Source organism: Mauremys mutica, chromosome 2, assembly GCF_020497125.1.
Source record: "Mauremys mutica isolate MM-2020 ecotype Southern chromosome 2, ASM2049712v1, whole genome shotgun sequence".
NCBI lineage: Eukaryota > Metazoa > Chordata > Testudines > Geoemydidae > Mauremys > Mauremys mutica.
The window spans coordinates 205,338,436-205,357,152 of NC_059073.1; the positions used below are offsets into that span (position 1 = coordinate 205,338,436).

The following is an 18,717-nucleotide window of genomic DNA, read 5'->3' on the forward strand; positions in this document are numbered from 1 at the left end:
CCTCCATTAGCACTGGTTTGGTTTCAGTAGCTTTCTTAGTATAGACATTGGAATGAAAGACCAATGAATTGCAAAGCATGTGCATCAAGAAATGCTGCTATACACCTGGTGATCACATGGACTCCAAAAGGCTTCAGTGGCATGATAAGATTGTCGGTGTTACAGACAAACTGAATAACTAGCCAGACCACCATTAGGAGCTAGCCAGAGATTGATCTGGTTGATCCTTGAGCTGCAAGGAGGCACATCCCTTTGGGATTTGCCATGATGATCCATTCGGTAATGAATGGTCACACAAGAGCTATTGAAATTTGTGTAGTTTTCATGCTGTGTCTCCCTTGCAATGCATATTGGAAGTGATGCAGCCACTACTTTAGTCTAATCTCAGTCCAGACAGTATGTAGTTTACAACAGAATATTTACACTTATTCTTGCCCTGCAGAAATGAACCAATAGTCCAACTACTCCAGTATTCTGTCCTTAACAATGACCAATGGTGGATGCTTCACAGGAAGGCATTAGACCCTTCAAATCCTGCCCCTCCAATCCCTTAAGTGCAGTTTGGGCTATCAGGAGCAGGGCCGGCTCCAGGCACCAGCTTAGCAAGCAGCTGCTTGGGGCGGCCACTCTGGAGAGGGGCAGCACATCCAGCTATTCGGGGGAGGGTCCCTGACTCCCAGTCGGAGTGAAGGACCTCCCACTGAATTGTCACAGATTGCGATCACGGCTTTTCTCTTTTTTTTTGGCTGCTTGGGGCGGCAAAACCCCTGGAGCTGGCCCTGATCAGGAGATCCATGTTCTACTGCAGACTTTCCATGTGACACTGGGCAAGTCACATAACCTTTTTGTGACTCAATTTCTCCCACTTGCAAAATGGGAATAATAATTACCTACCTCACTGGAACGTTAGAAAAATTTTAATTCATTCATGTTTTTAAAACACTTGAGATCCATGGGTGGATGATGATCTACTAGTAGAGTATAAAATTGTACTTATTTATTATTATGTACCCAATTTGTACAATACTATCATGGGGAAGGAGAGAAGAACACTTCCTTACCTCTTCTGGTAATCAATTTTTGATACGCTAACATGAAATTGAAAGTGTCCTCACTCCCTAAGTTTCAGGGTAACTAGAGTAAATGCCATTTCTGTTCTTTTATTAAAAATATTCTTCAATAAATATCAAGGGAGACAGCATATTATAAAGAGTCCTTTAAAAAGCCTGCAGTTATGGAGAGTCATCCACTTGTGGATTCTATTCTTGTCCAGAGAAATGTTTATAACTATTACTCTTGGCAACTTCTATGCAATATTAAGTGCAGGGGCTCATACAGTAAGAGAGACCCGTTAATAAACTGGACAAGTATGGAGTTCTACTCTGGATCGGTTATATCAAATACATTTAGGATAAAACATTTATATAAAACAAATGCCAAATTAATTAGTTTTAAAAACTGCCGGCACACCTGCCAGCTAGATGTTTTCTGCAGATAGCCATTGTGTATACCGGGTTCTTACCTGATGATAATCAAAGGAATGAAATATACCAGGAAAGCGACCACAGTCATGTAGGGTATCCAGTAGGAGTCATCAGGCCAGAGGGCCCAGCACTGCACTTCCCCATTGGATAGCTGCCGTTTCCCAAATATAATCAGAGTCGGAATTGAAAACAGAAACGAGAGGCTCCATGCCACCATGATGAGAACTTTCGCCTGCTTTTCTGTTCAACAAATCCAAACAGATTTTTATTAGCATAGGTCCTGGCCCTTCTGTGATGTTTCTTTAGACATATACATCAGCCTAAAGGAAGGATGGGTAGGTGGGGATTCTAATTTCCAGGCTGATGCTGAAAATGGAAGGAGCTTGTCAGCTAATTTTATGACTGAAATTTTTGATTTCTTTGTTACTTTTGTGACAGAAGTCAGTTGATCAAGAAGTCAAGTGCTCTGTCAGAGACCCAGCTCACTGGCAACAAGTCAGAAATATAAGCTTTGAGAGATACCACCTAGACAAAGAAGTTTCTTCAAACAAGGATGGTATGGATTTGCGCAGAAGTGCCCACTTGCCTGGGCAAAGCAAGGTTGAGGCCAACATGATGGCATGTCAGAAACAAAAGAAGCCTTTGCCCTGCAGGTGACAGAGGAAGGATGTTATCAGGGCCGCCCAGAGTGGGGGACAAGTGGGGCAATTTGCCCCAGGCCCCGCAGGGGCCCCCACGAGAATATAGTATTCTATAGTATTGCAACTTTTTTTGATGGAAGGGGCCCCAAAATTGCTTTGCCTGAGGCCCCCTGAATCCTCTGGGCGGCCCTGGTTGTTATGACTTTAACCAGCACTGCAAGATGTAGACACTGAAGTTTATTTTGAGAGAGTGGGCTAGCTAGTCAATGGAGCTATGCTGGCTTACTGCAGCCAAGGATCTCACTTACTGAGAATGCTGGAGGATTGCAGGAAGACAGGTCTATAGGAAAATCATATCTCATACTTCCTGGGCACTCAGATATTTTGACAAGTGTTGGTCTAAATCCCCAGATGACTGATTGTATGCTGAAGTAGAAAATCCCATTAAATTGTGCCCAGCAGGAGGCTATTTTTAAAATCTATACTTCTTGAAGCTCAATCATTTTAAAAGAGCACTATAAAAGTAAATAGAAGCATTTAAAAATTTTTGTGGCATCCAACATCAGCTCTAATATTTACCCTTACTTTTAAATGTTACACATGATCGGCACAATAGAAGCTTGATTATCTAAAGTGCTATGAGGACATCCGTAACATTTAGATCAGTGGTTTTCAAATGCTTAGGTTGCATACCCTTTTCCAAATGTTGTCTACTGCAGAAGTTCTCAACCTTTTTCTTTCTGAGCCTCCCACCCCACCCCCCAACATGCTATACAAACTCCATGGCCCACCTGTGCCACAATAACTGGTTTTCTGCATATAAAAGCCAGGGCTGGCATTAAGGGGTAGCAAGCAGGGCAATGGCCTGGGGCTCCACGCCACAGAGGGCCCCATGAACTACATTGCTCAGGCTTCAGCTTCAGTCCTGAGTGGTGGGGCACAGGGACCTGGGCTTCAGGCCCATGCCGTGGGACTTCGGCTTTCTGTCCTGGTCCCCAGCCAGTCTAATGCTGGCCCTGCTTGGATGCCCCCTTGAAACTTGCTCAAGTCCCTCTAGGGGGCCCCAGACCTCTGGTTGAGAGCTACCGACTTGTTGCTTATCCCCATCTGAGATAGGGTCATACTATATCTACAATTAGATTGCCAAGTCTTATTAAATAAAATGCATTGTCTGCCATTATAGGATTTTTCTTGTGTACACCTTGCTGAGAGTTCGTGTACCCCAGTTTGAAAACCACTGATTTAGATCAACAAGAGGGTTAGATGCAGGAGGTAAATATTATGCAGGGAGAAGGATTATGTAAAGAAATATTGAGTAGTAAGAATTACGTTTAATGAAAAGAAAATTGAGGGTACATTTTGGGAATCATTTCCTGACAGATCTTTCAGTTTACCAGGGGATGAGGTTGAAAGTCCAAATGTTTGCAACTCGACTAGGCAAAGTGCTAGAAAATATTCTAGAGAAAAACCTGAACTGGCAGAAAAATAGGCTAGCTAACCTTCAAGGTCTTTATCTCAGATTTCTATAGGAACTGCTTATTTGCAATGAAGAACTGAGGCAACAAGGTTGTCTAGTGGTTAAAATAGTAGAATAAGGAGCTAGGAGTATGAAGCTCTAACTTTTGGCTCTCCCATAGAATTTCTTAGTGGCCCTGTGCAGCCTCTATAACCAGTTTTTCTCAGTAAACCCACCAGTGCAATGGGTACAATAATACTTAACTGCTGTCCCTCGCTAAGGCAGGGTGTATGTGTGGCTGCAAAGGCATCACATGTGTTTAATTATGCCCAGATTCTAATACCCTTAATTACCACGAGCAGTATCTTACTCAAGTAGTCCCTCTGAAATCAATGGAAACACTCATGGTGGGGGTACATCAGAGTCTGGTCTGCTAGGTCTGAAATTAAGGCATGAAAGGCGCTATGTAAGGCAAAGTGTTTATGTCCAGAGCTCTGATGTGGTCATGCGAGATCCTGCTCAATGCACATCAGTGACATTATTTTTCTTTTCCTTTAAAAAACCCCCTAATTACAAATTAAAGTAGCATTCTGAGCAATCCATGTCTCTTGCTTGTTTTTTTTGTATTATCATTTTTTTCTTTGTTTGCCATTAATGAAAATTTCTATTAAGAGGCTTTGGAATTTTCTTCCTTGCCCCGGCTCCAACAGACCTTGTGCTTTTGGAGTATACGGCAGGGCTTGTTTCACAGGCTTTCTCTGAGGGCTTGTCTTAACTGGAGTGTTAACTCTGGTGTGGCTCACTCAAGCTAACTCTTAAGTTAGCCTAGCTCAAGTGAGAGCAGTTCCATTGTGCTGCTCAAGTGTTGTTTTGCAGTGTTTAGATTAGTAGCACAGAGTAGCTGTGTTCCCACTAGCTCCAGTGTCAGCAACACTTGAGCTTCCACCCACAACCCCGATGGGCCAGCTAGCTCATGCTCAAAGCCAGAGGCAGATTAGGGTTTGTGGGGCTCTGGGCCAGAGCAAGTGGGGGCCCCTTCTGCCTGCAATTTCTCCCCCGCCTGGGAAATGGAGTCGGGGTGCAGGGGCTTGCCCCGCCCACCCAGTGCTTCTGTCAGGAAGTGGATTCGAGGTGTGGGGGCTTCTCCCACTCCCCAGCAGGAGCACGGCATGCCCCTGGCCTCAACACCACTCCACGACAGGAGCACTAGGCAAAACAGATCATGGTGCGGAGCACCCATTTTTCGGGGGGCTCCCAATTGGCTGGGGCCCATGGGCATGGGCCCCGTTGGCCCAGTCACTAATCCGCCACTGCTCAAAGCACCACTTAACGTGACCGAGACATTTCTGTGTGAACAGGCCAGTATAGGGTAGCTGCCTTACATGTGTTCTTGTTTTTTGTAAATGCTCCAGTGCCTTGTGGCTGGTGTGTCCTATAACTAGACTATGTAAAGTATAAATAAAACCTGTCTCTGAATAGGATGTTTTAATCGACAGATTTGAGAAGCTTTTCTTTTACAAAAAATAAAATCATGACTTTGCTGGTTTAAAATGAGATTTGGATGTATTGTAGTGGTAATGGATAGAACTTGGGAATCTCAAACTTATAAATTCCAATCCCAGCTCTGACACTGACTCTTTATGGCTTTGATCATGTCACATTGTGTTTCCGCTCCATTTTCCCTGTCTAAAACTGAGACAGTATCACCTACTGAATATGCTTGAGGATTAATTATATCATATTTGAACAGCTCTCTAAATATGAAAGAACTGTTTAAACCGTCTGATTCTAGATGATCATTATCCTACCATTCTTTATTGCATGTTTTATTATTTCTGATGTGTTTTGTTATTGAATTAGATGTGTATAGAGTAAAAGTTGGGGTTAGGCTACGGGCAGCACTTGATTTTCCACTGTCTTGCACCTTCTATAGTCATTAACACCCATGCAAAGTGAGAGTAAAACTCATTTTACTGTCAAAACTAATTTTTGTAAAGGACATGCCAAGCGCAACCTCTTTCAAAGCATTTTCCTGTCCTAGCCTGATGATAGTAACCATAGTCTCTGGTCTAGCACTAGATCTTGAACTCCTTCACAAAGGATGTTAAGTACACGTCTCTTCCTTTTACAGAGGGGGGAAACTGAGGCACAGAGTCGCGCAGGCCAAGTAGTTTACTCACTGAAAAATGCAGTTTTGGGTGACCTGAAGTCATCTGTCAGTTTGATCCATTTAGTTTCAGCTGGGGAAAAGATTTTCAGGGCCAGCTTTGGGATGGGATGAGATGGGAGTAGCAGGAGGAAAGAGTCAAAGACCATGTCCCTTGGTAACCTTTAGCGCAGTCGCTTGGGATGTGGGAGACCTCGGTTTGAATCCCCACTCTAGAACAGCGGCTTGAACTCAGATCTCCTCACCCGTGCAAGTGCCCTAAGCATCAGGCTTTAGGTTATTCTCCAGTTCTCTATTGAAGCTCTTCTACTTTGTATAAATACTTACACTTTTGTCCAGTGAATATTTAAGAACAACTTAAGATCTTCACCCGGGAGGTGGGAGATGTGGATTCAAATCTCTCCTCTGAATGCGGCAGAGAGAAAATATGAATCCATATCTCCTCTACCAAATATTCACCTGTCTCTAGGGCTGAGAGTGCCCACGGTCATATGGATGAAACTTCAGGCAAGTACCAATGCGTGGAAAAGGTTAAGGTTAATGTGGATGTGCATGGAAACTGTAGTTTGGTATTTTGTGCATAAAACAGCACATCTTCCATCTGCACAGGACCTGCTTTTGCATTCTAAAGCTGTACCTATGGGATTTTTCTGTAGTGCCACACAGTTGGACAGTGTGTTGATTTTAAAAAATAAACTTGGCAAGGTCTTAATCTAAGGTTGCACTTTGCTACATGATATAGATATGAAAATTGGACTGAATTAAACACACCTCCTGGAGGTTTGCGTGATGGGATTAAAATGAGTGATACCTTTGCAGGCATATCAAAACTCATCAAGGGTCAATAAGGAGCCACTCTGGGTATGTCTACACTGCAGTAAACCCCGCAGGTGACCCAGGTCAGCTGACTGGCTCATGGGACTCAGGCTAAGGGGGCTATAAAATTGCAGAGTAGACATTTGGGCTGTAGACTGGGCTCCGGGACCAGTGTCAGCAGTGGAATCAGTTCACTGCCCTCATTTGGCATCTCCTGCGGGATCCCATGCTGGATTCTGGGGACAGCAGGTAGCCATCCCAACAGACCAGGTCATTCTGCCCCACTGGCTCCATGCTCAGCACAGTGCCCAGCACCTGGTCAAACTCATCAAACAGGCCTGTACCCAAGGTCAGCGGCAGCTCCAGGCACCAGCACCCTGCGAGGGCAGCAGTCAGGCAGCCTTTGGCGACGCACCTGTGGAAGGGTCGCTGGTCCCGCGGATTCGGCGGCAATTCAGTACACCGAAGCCGCGGGACCAGCGGATCTCCCGCAGGCAAGCTGCCAAAGGCAAAAAAGCTAGAGCCACCCCTGCCAAAGGTACAGCTCTACTCCCTGATTTTCTGGTACTCAGTCTTGAGTTGCTTAATCTGCTCTCTTCAGTGGTCAGCAGCCTGGTAAATTTCCAGTGCTGCCTGCTTCTTTGCTATTTGCTGGTATGCATGTGGTCACTCCTGATTCTCTTTCTAAAATTCACTATTTGGCTGGCATCATACCAGTAGGGTGACCAGATGTCCCGATTTTATAGGCACAGTCCCAATATTTGGAGATTTTTCTTTGTGATAGACCCAGGCCAGTTGGGTACAGCAGAATAGCAGAAGGCAGATATACTGGCTACTGGATTAACAGTTTTCTGTTCCCTGACTGACCAGAGCAGGGGCTGCTCCAGGCTAATGAGAACACCTGACTCTAATTAAGCTGTAAAGAGTCAGGTGAGGCCATTCATTTAATGTGATCACCTGACTCTAATTAAGGCCCTGCTGATACTATAAAAAGGGCTCACTCCAGTCAGGCAGGGGAGTCAGGGAGCCAGAGGAGAGGAAGTGTGGCTGAAGGGCTGGTTACTGAAGACACCCTCAAACCATTGTTAAAGGAGCCCTAAGGTAAGGGTGAAGAAGGGAGAAGCAGGAGAGCTGTGGGGAAGTGGCCCAGGGAAATGTAGCAACTCTGGCAGTGAAAGGTTGACTGCCAACAACTGCTACCATTAAGGTCCCTGGGCTGGAACCCGGAGTAGAGGGTGGGCCCGGGTTCCCCCACAACCCACCACTACAGGAACAGCTCCTGGAAGGGGAAGTCAGGTCCCTGTCAGGACAAGAGGCTGAACAGAGACTGTGGGAGTTCTCTCACCAACCTCCTTGCAGGCCTATGATGAAAAGGGCTCAGTAGACTGTAATCCTGGCCCTAGAGAGAGAAGGGCTACGTGGAGGGTCACAGTGAGCCACTGAGGCTAGCATAAACCGCCTAGAAGTGCAGGACCCACGGGAGCAAGGTCAGAGCTCTGCCACATCTTATATAGGCACCTATTACGCCCTATCCTCTGTCCTGATTTTTCACACTTGCTATCTGGTCACCCTACATACCACTGACTAACCAAAATCTGGTCATGCACCAGTGATCATGAAGCAGCACGCTTTGCAAAGGACTTTTTCTCATCTGTGTCCATTGTAAATGCAGAAGGCTCTCCCAAGGTGTGTTTGTAGCTTGGCAGTCAGAAAAAAATAGAAGGGTTAAACCCGCTGATTCACTGAGCTACTGCACTACAAGGGAGGCAGTTTGCTTCCCTTTCCCTGGAGTCAATTGATGGCTCTTGGAAGGGCGGGGGAAAGAGGACAAAGGAAATTGGCCCATGGGATTGTTGGATACTTCTAGTGAACTCCCAAGTCTGGGGGGGAGGGGGCGGGGCTGGCTGCATCTACATTGCAAAGCAATAGGGCTTCAACACTGGGTCTTGGCTTGACTCTGGCTTGAACCGTCCACCCCGGTGCACTTATAGGATCCTGGGTCTGAGCCTGAGTTTGAGAGATTTGTGTGTAGACAGAAGGGAGGTTTGTGCTCAAGCCTGAGTCTGAGCCTAGGCTTCCATTGCAGTGTAGACATAGTAAGGCAGCATGCAAAACTTGGACCTCAATAGGTCATTAGCAACAAGTTTGAAAAAATAGGCTTGCTTCTTTTCAATATGCTAAATTTATTCTGTGGCTCTTTGCATCAAGGGTATTATAGCAAATACAGAGAGAACTTGATTGAGCCTGTCAAGAATACACTCTGCATGGGACAAAGAATATTACCCACCCCAGGGAAGGAAAGAAAAAGATAGATATGATATGGGATTAATTCTTTAATGCTTTTGGGTGTTGTAAAATTAATGAAAATAATAAAATTATTCCCAACATCTCTCTCTACACCTTCTGAATGTCACTTATCATGGAAAAGAACCACCCCTTTACAGATGTTTAAAACTCAACCTCCCCCGACCCCAATAATTTCATATAATAAGCCAACAGACTGGAGGAGCTCACGCTGTATTTAATAATGTATTTATTTTCCCAGTTTTACCTATTTACATTGAAAAAGCTCATTCAAACACTATGTGTTAAATTAAATGGTCCAAATTAATCCCTGCTGTGATGCCTGTAGTCAATGGAATTGCACTAAGGACAGTTTTTTGTCCATGGTGTATAGTAATTCTTTTCTGAAAATGCTGGAAGATAATGGGAAACCTTTACACTTTTTAAAATAGTTTAATTCCATATAATATAATATTGCCAAGACCAGGAATTAATAAAGGATCTTAGTACACTAATCATGATAACACTGCTTTCATTGAAAAGTTGTTTAGCAAAATAAAGATATTAAAGCCACATCTAGAGCAGAAGCAAGGTACAAAATTTCTCCTACCTCCCTGAAGGAACTTCATTGGATAAACTATGGCATGGTAACGGTCTATGCTGAGTGAAACCAGAACGTAAGTTGAGGCATACAGAAGGACAACCTGAGGTAGAAGGGGGAGAAAAAAAACACTTATAAGCAATTTAAATTACAATGGATAGAATTCACAAGAGGAACTTAGACTGAGCATTGCAGTGCCTAACTTTTAGGCACCCCATGTGAAAAGTTCAGCCCTGAGTTGGGCACCCAGGCTCCCTAGACAATGCATGGGGAGAGTTAGGTGTCTAAAAAAGATTCACAAAAGCCAGCACAATGAGTGGATAGGTGCCCAAGCTGCCAATAGGAAATGCTGAGAAGAGGGATGTGGCATAAGCCCCACCCATCAAAGGGAATTAGCTGCCTGTGTCTGGGTCTGAATGAAGTGGTTCCCTTCACTTGGGATCCTCTTGTGGAGTTAGGCATCTAAATCAGGTCAGTCCTTCCTCAGGAAAGAAATCTGAGGTGGAGGCGCTGCTGCTTCCACCCCATGCCCAAGAACAAGAGCACTCACTCCCAGTGTAGGGGACACAGGTTCAAATCCCCACTGTGTGAGAATGCTCTAGGCTATAGGGTATTGTGAGGGGCAGGTCTCTCAAGCTCACCTGCTGAAGCTGTGCCACTTTATCTAAAATACTTAAATAGTCATTGGCCAGAGAGAGAGACTGACTCTATAACCCAGGGGCTAGGGCTCCCACCTGGGATGAGAAGCCCAAATTCAAGGCTTTACTCCAGTGACTATTTAAGCTGGCTTCTGAGCACATCTGCTGGACCAGGCCATCAAGGCAATGTCCACTTTGTGAATCCTCCTTGGGTTTAGGTGCAAGTTAGGTGCCAAACTACTAGTGGTGTCAAGACTGAGGCAGTTGTGTGCATGTCCATTGGCAGAAATTTAGGACTTTGCCAGTGGAAATGTAGGCAGCTCATCAGGTATTCTGAGGATCTAAAGTTTGGTTGAGGCCACTTTAGGGACATAAGACTCGCTTGTGAATTCCCTTCCCTTCCCTCGGATTTCTCAGTATGTGATATTTGGCAAACACTTAGGGCAAGATTATGCCATCGTTTCTTTGAGTAGTACCTTACTCCATGAGTAGTCACATTGAAATCAATCAGTGAGACTACCTTCTGATTAAGGGGTTACTGAGTGGTAGAATCTGTCCCTAAGATTCCATTTGGGATGTCCCTGTGTGGAATTGTTTTAGATTGATGAGTATGAATACAGTATTTAAGTAGCATACACTCTTGCAGCTCTTTCACTTATAATTTCCTCTCCCCGTCTCAAAATTTGGTTGCAATTGGCAAGGTCCAACAACCATAAAATCAGACATGCAATTTGTACACAAAACAGAAGCCCTATTAAATACCATCATTCTTCATGATCAAACTTCAATTACATGTGGGATTACCAAGAAGATATGGTTGGGCCAGCTAATAAATAACTATTGCTTTTGAGCCTTCTGCCACCCAGTAGACATCCTTACTCATGAGAATGCAAACCTCACTGTTCAGGATAATCTCTGGAACTGGACCAGATTTTTGCTCCCAATTAAATCGCTGTGAATTTGAAGTAACAGCACTGATTTCTGTGGCGTTGCTTTGGGTTTACAACAGGTTAAGTGAGATCAGAATCTGTTTTGCTATTTTTGGTCTGAGATAAGAGAGAGGGATTGGGTCGGGGGGACATGAACGGAGAGCTTTTCAAAGACACAAATGTCAGTTAGGCACCCAGCTCCCAGGGAAGATCAAGGTGAATTAAGGGTCTCTTTGACATTTTTGATTTTTGCAAAATCTCCCTTGAAGACTAATTACTTTTAAATACTGGCATTATAATCATTAAATGGCACTTCTAAAAAGCTCCTATGCTTAGGGAGTAGGAGACAGGGGACTACATATACTTAATGGCTAAGATGCTGGGACAAATTCAGCTCTGGTGTAAGCAAATTCAAATCTATTGTCTTGAATGGAATTTGCACCTGCTTACAATTTTCTCCATGACTTTTTCCATTGTCGTATCTACCATTTAATATATAAGCAGTTAAACTTTCATGCTTTATTCTTTAAATGCCAGTTTTGTTAACTTCTTTGATGAATGGGGGTGATTTAAGGGCATTTATACAACAATTTAACAAGCACTTAATGTTACAGTGCATTGGGATACAAGACTTTGAGTTCTTATCTAGTCAGGGTGTGCAGCTGTGGGTACTAAATATTGAATAGTTTCTGTACCTGCAGGTAGCGAACAACTCTGCAGACAAGATCAGGGGCCATGAAATCACCTGTGAAGCGCCAAATTATATCAGTCAGTATATTTATGAATCCTGTAAAACAATCTGCAGACAAAAATAAAGAAAGATGCATTAATGGAAACAAACACTTGGCAGTAGTTAGTTTAGGTATTTACTGTTATATCACTTACTTTGTACTGCACCTTTAAATCTCTAAGGACACATCTGTCTACTGAGACACCCAGCCATTTTGTGAATAGTTCAGTGCAGACCGTTAGTCTGGAAATGCACCGAATGGAGACCTTACCTTCTGTTCTTCTTTGAACTTGTTCTCTTAATCTAAAATAAAATCCATTCAATTCACGACAGTATTTGGCACCTAAGTTCCATTTTGAGGCACCACTGAGATCCACAAGACTCTCTGATATTTGGTACCTATGTTTCTGCCTCTGGGCATGCCCACTGCAACCTCACTTTAGGCACCCAGGCTCCTATTTCTCACCGAAGCACCAGAACAATTCCTAGTTGGGGAAGATAGGTGTTTCAGACCTGTTAAATCCGTGAAAAAAACCACAGAATTTGGGCTCTTATTTTGGCTTAATTGGCTTGTGAGTTACTTGTTGGCTAGTTTTTGGCTTGTAGCTTGTTGCTTCTTTTTTTGATCAGCTCCCAGCAAGCAGGGGCAAGGAGGGAGAGAGTCAGGGGTGTGCAGTGGGTCCATCACCGTCCCAGACTGCACACTGGGGGGATCTAGTCACATAGAGTGTTGGGGTTCTTAGGGACTGGCTTGTTCTGGCCTTGTTTTGAAATGGGATTAGCTTGATTTTTGGCTTATTGTGAAAGTCAGGGTGCTTATTTACCACGTGAAAGCTGTGAGGTGTTTAGCTGCCTGAGTCGTGGGGTGGCGGGGGGGGGAGGGTTAATAAGTAGGCATGCTCAGAGGGAGCCTACCAGATTGAGCCCCCCAGCTGAGCTCACACAAAACAGTTTGGGGGGCGGGAAGGGGGATAGACTCAATCTAACTCCCTCTGGTCCAATTAATAATAATTATTCAGTTATTGAAAGTGGAACAACTTCTATAGAAAAGACTAAGGGAGACCCACATCAGAATATCCAGTAGCCTAGTGAGACAGGGAGAGCCTTGTTCAAATCCCTTCACTGGCTCAGAAAGAGTAGGGATGTGAACCAGGGTTCTTCTGAATCTTGGGAGTACCCTGCCCACTAGGCTAAATGGTATGAGGTGAGCTTTTCCCCCATGGCTATTTTATTTTTGGGTCACGTACACAATTTACACAGCTGAATGCCTTTCTGTCCGGGTGCCTAAAAGTTAGGTGCTGTGACACTCTGCATTGCAACGCCCAAGTCCTTTTATGGATCCCACCCAAAGTAACTGCTTGCTTTTTGCACACAGAGAAACATAACATGTTAGTTTCATGTATGGGTAACTGTTAAGGATTATTCACCCAGGGCTTGATTCTCAATATGACTACTCACATGCTTAAAGTTAAGCATGTATTTAAGAGTTTTGCTGGATCCTGGACAGAGTGCTCAGCACCTTGTAGGAATGAGACCATGATGATCTGGTTTTGTTACAAATTCCAAAGTAGGCCTAACCTAGTGCATAGTTTCAGTGTGAGTTGCAAAGCATTCCTATGAATGTTTCCAGGTGAGTCAAAAAGTCTGGGCCACTTTATGGCTTTGAATTGCAGTTGCTTAGTTTTCAAACAGAAATTGGATTTGGTTTTGGTTGTACTAAACCTAGACTGGGATTTTCCTCCGTAGAGTTGTTTTGTTTCAGCCATATGAGTCTGGATTTGATCCATCTCTAACTTTCACACATTTTCTATAAATTACCACTAAAAGATCACATTTGCATAACGTGTGGGTTGTACAGGTATTTATCTCAACTGAACCAAATGCCTAATTGTTTGAGGCTCATCCATCATTACTTTTATTGTCCTTTTCACTGTAAAAGAGAAATATCTCTGCAGGAAAACATCTGGGGTGAAATCATCCCCCTTCTCTCCATTTAAGTGAATGGGAGTGTCAAGGCTAATTCCCCACTCTGGCATTTCGAGTGCAGAAGGTGGGGGCCTGAAAGGACTTTAAAAATTAATACTAGCCACTCCAGGCTTGTATTAAACTCCCAAGGTCACAGCTTCTCTCTGACCTTGGATGGGTAGATGCTGCCACCACCCAAGTGCAACCCTCCCCCCCTTTGAGAACCCAGGAAAAAACACTTGGGAATTCCTTCCTGTGGGGTACCCTCAAGCCCTTTCACCCCCTCCTCCCCCCCCAACCCCCCCCACGGGGAAGAGCTGAGAAAGAAAACAAAGGAAATTACCTGTTGCCACCAGCTAATGAAACAACATATGCACAAACCTCTTAGGGACAGAAAAATCCAATCCTATTCTTAAAAAAGGTAAAATTTATTAAAAACAAAAAGAAAGGAAATACATTTGGAATTTAGGCTTTTTGCTAGATCTTAAAAAAACCCAAACAATTACAAAGATTAAGCATCAAGATGCTCTCTTGAGGTTCAGCTTAAAGGTTACAAGCAAAACAAAAGCAACTGGGCTTAGCACAGAGGAGTCCACAAGCCTTACAAAATAAAATAAATGAAACCTAATTGCGTCTTTCTAGACATTTCTGATCTACTTACATATCCTAGTTTCAGATAAGTAGGTTCGAGGTATGAATTAATGCTTTTTCATACCTAGTTTTAAAGCTGCTTACAGCATTGCTGCTCTGTCTCCGCTTTCCGGAGAACAACAACACACAGACAAAGGGAAGTTTTTTTTCCCCAGTTTTAAAAAGTTCTAGCCCTCCCATTGAGTCTTCTGGTCAGGTGCCCACTCCTTTCCTTTTACATGTGTTTTTTTTTTAACTTTACAGGTAAAGCAAGTGGAGAACAGCCACCAAGAGGGACTTTATAGCTAACTGTCTAGATGGATGTCCATAAAAGGGAGCTTCCCTCCTTCCCCCTTCATTTATCACAGGGAGTTTTGCCATTGATTTTGATTAGGCCATGATTTCACTCCTGGACTAAATATTTTGCATCCAACTCTATTGTCACCTTAAAGCTAACGTCCTTATGTCTGTTTCTGGTCATGTAGCTCACTTTCATTGATAAATTTATGCCCCAAGCTCTGTTTTTGGAGTAACCCAACACCAGTGCTCATAAAGGTAAGATGGTAGTTTCTCTCTTACCAGATGAACAAATCAACATTCTAAGCAGTTCAGTATTTTATGAAAAGCTTTATACTGAGAGTCAACAAAACTGTGTTATTCCTCATAACCTGCTAAACACTATTGAGTTCCTGTATTTTTTTTAAATGTCCCTCCCTGGAGGACAGGATTAATTTTAAAGTGCTACGACTGCATTCATAAAAGCCACTCTTCAAAGGAAAATGATGCATCACTCCTGAAGCTTTCTACCATGCAAAAAGATGCTCTGGGCAGATTTCTCTGGAGAAATTGCTTGGTGAACTGGATTCTATGAACTGGATCTAGCTAATTTTTTGACTTCTCTTTTCTGCACATAAGGCATACATGAAATTAAAATACAAATGTTCTCATTATTGGTGCAAAAAATAAAATGAGACTGTATTCATGACTTTATCTTTCTTTTAATCCTCAAATTATTTCTATCCCTGCCTTAATTGTCCTTCATCCTCCATTTCCACTTTCCTTGCATCTCTGCTCCCACTCCTTGATGTTTTCCATCCTCCTCTGGTCTAGTTAAGATTCTCTTTTGGTGCCTTTATAGTGAATGCTACTCTTTAAATTAGTGGAAGTGCCATATTTACATAATGTGAAGCATTCACCCTGAGGCTTTAATGAATTCTTTCCTGCTGACATATCCCAGGATAAAATCAACTGTGCTTCCCAAGGTAGTCCTTGTGAAGAAACCCCCATCACCCTTGTCTCTGCTACAGAACCAGCTGGGATTCAATTACTGTGTTTGTTTAGCAAGTGGATCTTGTTAACTTGCCACGTAGAGACTATAACCTTCTGACTCTGTCTGTGTGTGGCCTTGGACTCATACACCTGTAGGAAGTTTACTCAAGACCACTCACCCAGGTAGATGGGAGGGATGAGCATGCTATGTTATTGGAGTGATTTAGATAATCTACAGATGAGTATCCAAACTTTTGGGTGTTTTCTTGACTAGATTCAGACTTCCAGACACTTTGATGTTTGCCAGTGGGTACTGTATATTGGTTCTTTCTACAAGCTAAGGGAATGGATGAACTCTTTGAGCTCATCACCTATCCTTTTAGGCTCTCAAAGAGTTTTGTTTGACTCTTTGTGCAGTACAGCATGTGTGTGATAGAGAGTGTAAATGTATGAGCCTGAATACAATGCACAGTGTTCAGTTCAAAGCACCTGTAACCAAATGTAGAGATATGTAGATTCTAAATGTATTGTCTTCTCCTCTAACTGCAGAAACTCTCCCACATAAAACCCCATTTATTGCCTTCTGGAGATTAGATTTCAGAAACCCTTATATCTGTTTTGACCACAGCACACAGGTGACCAGCTCCTTCCCAGATGCCAGAAACCCTACTGCTCCTTCCCCCAAAACAAATCTGAATGTACTAAACACACATAGCTGTGACACAGATTCTGAACCCAAAGCCAGATGTAAGTTGCTTCTACAAATTCCTAGTCACTGATAAATAAATAGAAAGCTGGATTATTGCAACTACTAGAGTGACTCCTTGAAGAGTGAGGATTTTGTGTTCCTAGAACTTGGCTTCACAAAGGTCAGGAACTTGAAAGTCAGCTGATTTCTGCTAGAAGGTAGTGGCAGCCAAAGCCTGTGTTTGTATTTGGTAAGCCTTTTTTATTACCTGTATTGCTAGATCGCAGAATCAATGTACTATCCACAGTATGTATGGCTCTAGGAGCCTACGATATCTGATTTATCTATCTGATCGTCAAGGTTCTTGTCACCATGGTACCAGTGCACACACCATTTAAACAGTTGGCTTCCTTCCAATGAATAGTCTCTTAATTGTATTATAAGTTCAAAATGTAACTAACCTTTCCTTCCTCAAAACAATGCAATCTGTCCAGACTGGTCAGCTTTCACTCACATCTGTGAATGTTTTTTTAATGCCAATATCACCTACCTTTCCTCCTTCAGAGGATCTTATCTCTTATGCCTTCTGCCTATGTTGCTAGGCAATTGAAACACACTGTAAATAATGATATTATTTCTGTTTCTTCCCTCAAAGTAGAGAAAAAAGACAGATTAGTTCTTTTTCCTCTCCTTTTGATGGGAAAAATAATTGCTTACAATTGGTGAATCTGAAAGTATTCCATGACTCATAACAATATGCTCTGACTCTGCATATACACAAAGACCAGACAAGATGTTTCCTTTTTAATCAAGAAACTATAATTGTAGTGATGTGGGGAGGAGGTTAGTGGTTCTATATATTGAGAGGAAAGGAATTTTTGTTTTGTTTTTTAATTGCTTAAAAAAATTCCATGCAACATTAACTAAACAAATAAAAAATCTTAGTGGGATGGGATGGGTGAACTAGCATCTGTTGTTAGTAAGGTCCAAATCCTGGTTGGGTTTCTAAGGTATGTTCCTTTGATTTAAGTGGGATTATTTGGCAAACAAGAGTTGGCCTTCTGAGTATGAGGCTTTTTGTTCTTAAAGGACCTGATCCAAAGTGAGCTTAACTCGTTAAAGAAAATGTAAACTTTACAAAATGCAACCTTTTAAAAAGAGATTTATTAAAAAGAGACAGAATCCTTGGAAAATGGAGGTGGGAAAGATCTTGTCAGTTCTAGGAGACATGAAACAAAGCACTGAAAATCCAGCTAGAACTTTTATGGCTGGAAAAGATTGCAGGGGTGAGGCAAAATCTGAAAATAATGGACACCCCAGGCCATTTCTGCTCTGTTACATATTGTGTTCCATGGAATTACTTTGCATTTTCACTAGTGTAACTGAGAGCAGAATTTGGCCGTAGAGAGTTGTGAGTGATGGAGCAACTAAATGCGTAAGATGACTACAGAGATTCATGTGGAACAGCTTCCTGAAATGATTAAAGAGAATATAAAAATGAAAGGAGTGCACACTTCTGAATGCAGATATGCCATTGAGACTAACTAAACAAAATAGAGACAATTCCATTACCCAGAACAAATGAAGGTAATTAATAGGGCTGTTGATTAATCACAGTTAACTCATGCAATTAACTCAAAAAAAAATTGCTATTAAAAAAATTCACTATTAATCACAGTTTTAATTGCATTGCTAAACAATAGAATACCAACTGAAATTTATTAAATATTTTTGGGTGTTTTTCTACATTTTCAAATATATTGATTTCAATTACAACCCAGAATACAAAGTGTACACTGTTCACTTTATATTAGTATTTTTTATTACAAATATTTGGACTGTAAAAATGATAGATAAAAGAAACAGTATTTTTCAATTCACCTCATACAAGTACTCAAGTGCAATCTCTTTATCCTGAAAGTGCAATTTACAAATGATAAATGCATTATTCTGTGTTATAAGTGAAATCAATATATTTTAAAATGTAGAAAACATGCAAAATATTTAAATAAATGGTATTGTAATATAGTTTAACAGGGCGATTAATCACAATTAATTTTTTTAATCGCTTGACAGTCCTAGTAATTAATAATCTAACATGGGAATACACTTATGCATGGTCATCCTTACTGGGTCAAATTCAACCTTATTATATGGCCAATGGAATTGCTCATGTGATATATCTGGCTCAATATGCAGGATGGCTTGAACCAAGGAATAGTCAAAGAGAAAATGGCCTGACACCAGTGGCTAGCTCATTCTAAAAACTAATTCAGCACACCATCTTGGAAACAAAGAGGAGGCAGACTCTCTTTCACCCAGAACAGCTTGATTATTTAATTATCTGTAATGGCATTGCTTTGTGTAGTCATGTCCCCTGAGGACTCTGCAGCACTTTTCTGTTGGAAACGGGGAAGTGG

The 18,717-nt window shown here is 42.3% G+C and overlaps 1 protein-coding gene and 1 long non-coding RNA gene across 3 annotated transcripts in view; one reads left to right on the forward strand and one right to left on the reverse strand.

Annotated features, from left to right (window-relative positions):
* Window positions 1–11,822, forward strand: part of LOC123364340 — a 30,410-nt gene extending 18,588 nt beyond the window's left edge. Inside the window, exon 3 of the long non-coding RNA XR_006577076.1 lies at window positions 11,717–11,822. This is a non-coding gene — a long non-coding RNA (uncharacterized LOC123364340). The remainder of the gene's footprint in view (window positions 1–11,716) is intronic.
* Window positions 1–18,717, reverse strand: part of NPSR1 (neuropeptide S receptor 1) — a 96,204-nt gene that overhangs the window by 25,771 nt on the left and 51,716 nt on the right. The window contains exons 3-5 of one of the 2 annotated variants that reach the window (XM_045006383.1): window positions 11,711–11,814; window positions 9,458–9,551; window positions 1,523–1,724 (exon numbers count right to left, since the gene is read on the reverse strand). In XM_045006383.1, the coding sequence (XP_044862318.1) occupies window positions 1,523–1,724; window positions 9,458–9,551; window positions 11,711–11,814 (400 nt within the window). The remainder of the gene's footprint in view (window positions 1–1,522; window positions 1,725–9,457; window positions 9,552–11,710; window positions 11,815–18,717) is intronic. The other variant, XM_045006384.1, reaches the window with a different exon arrangement.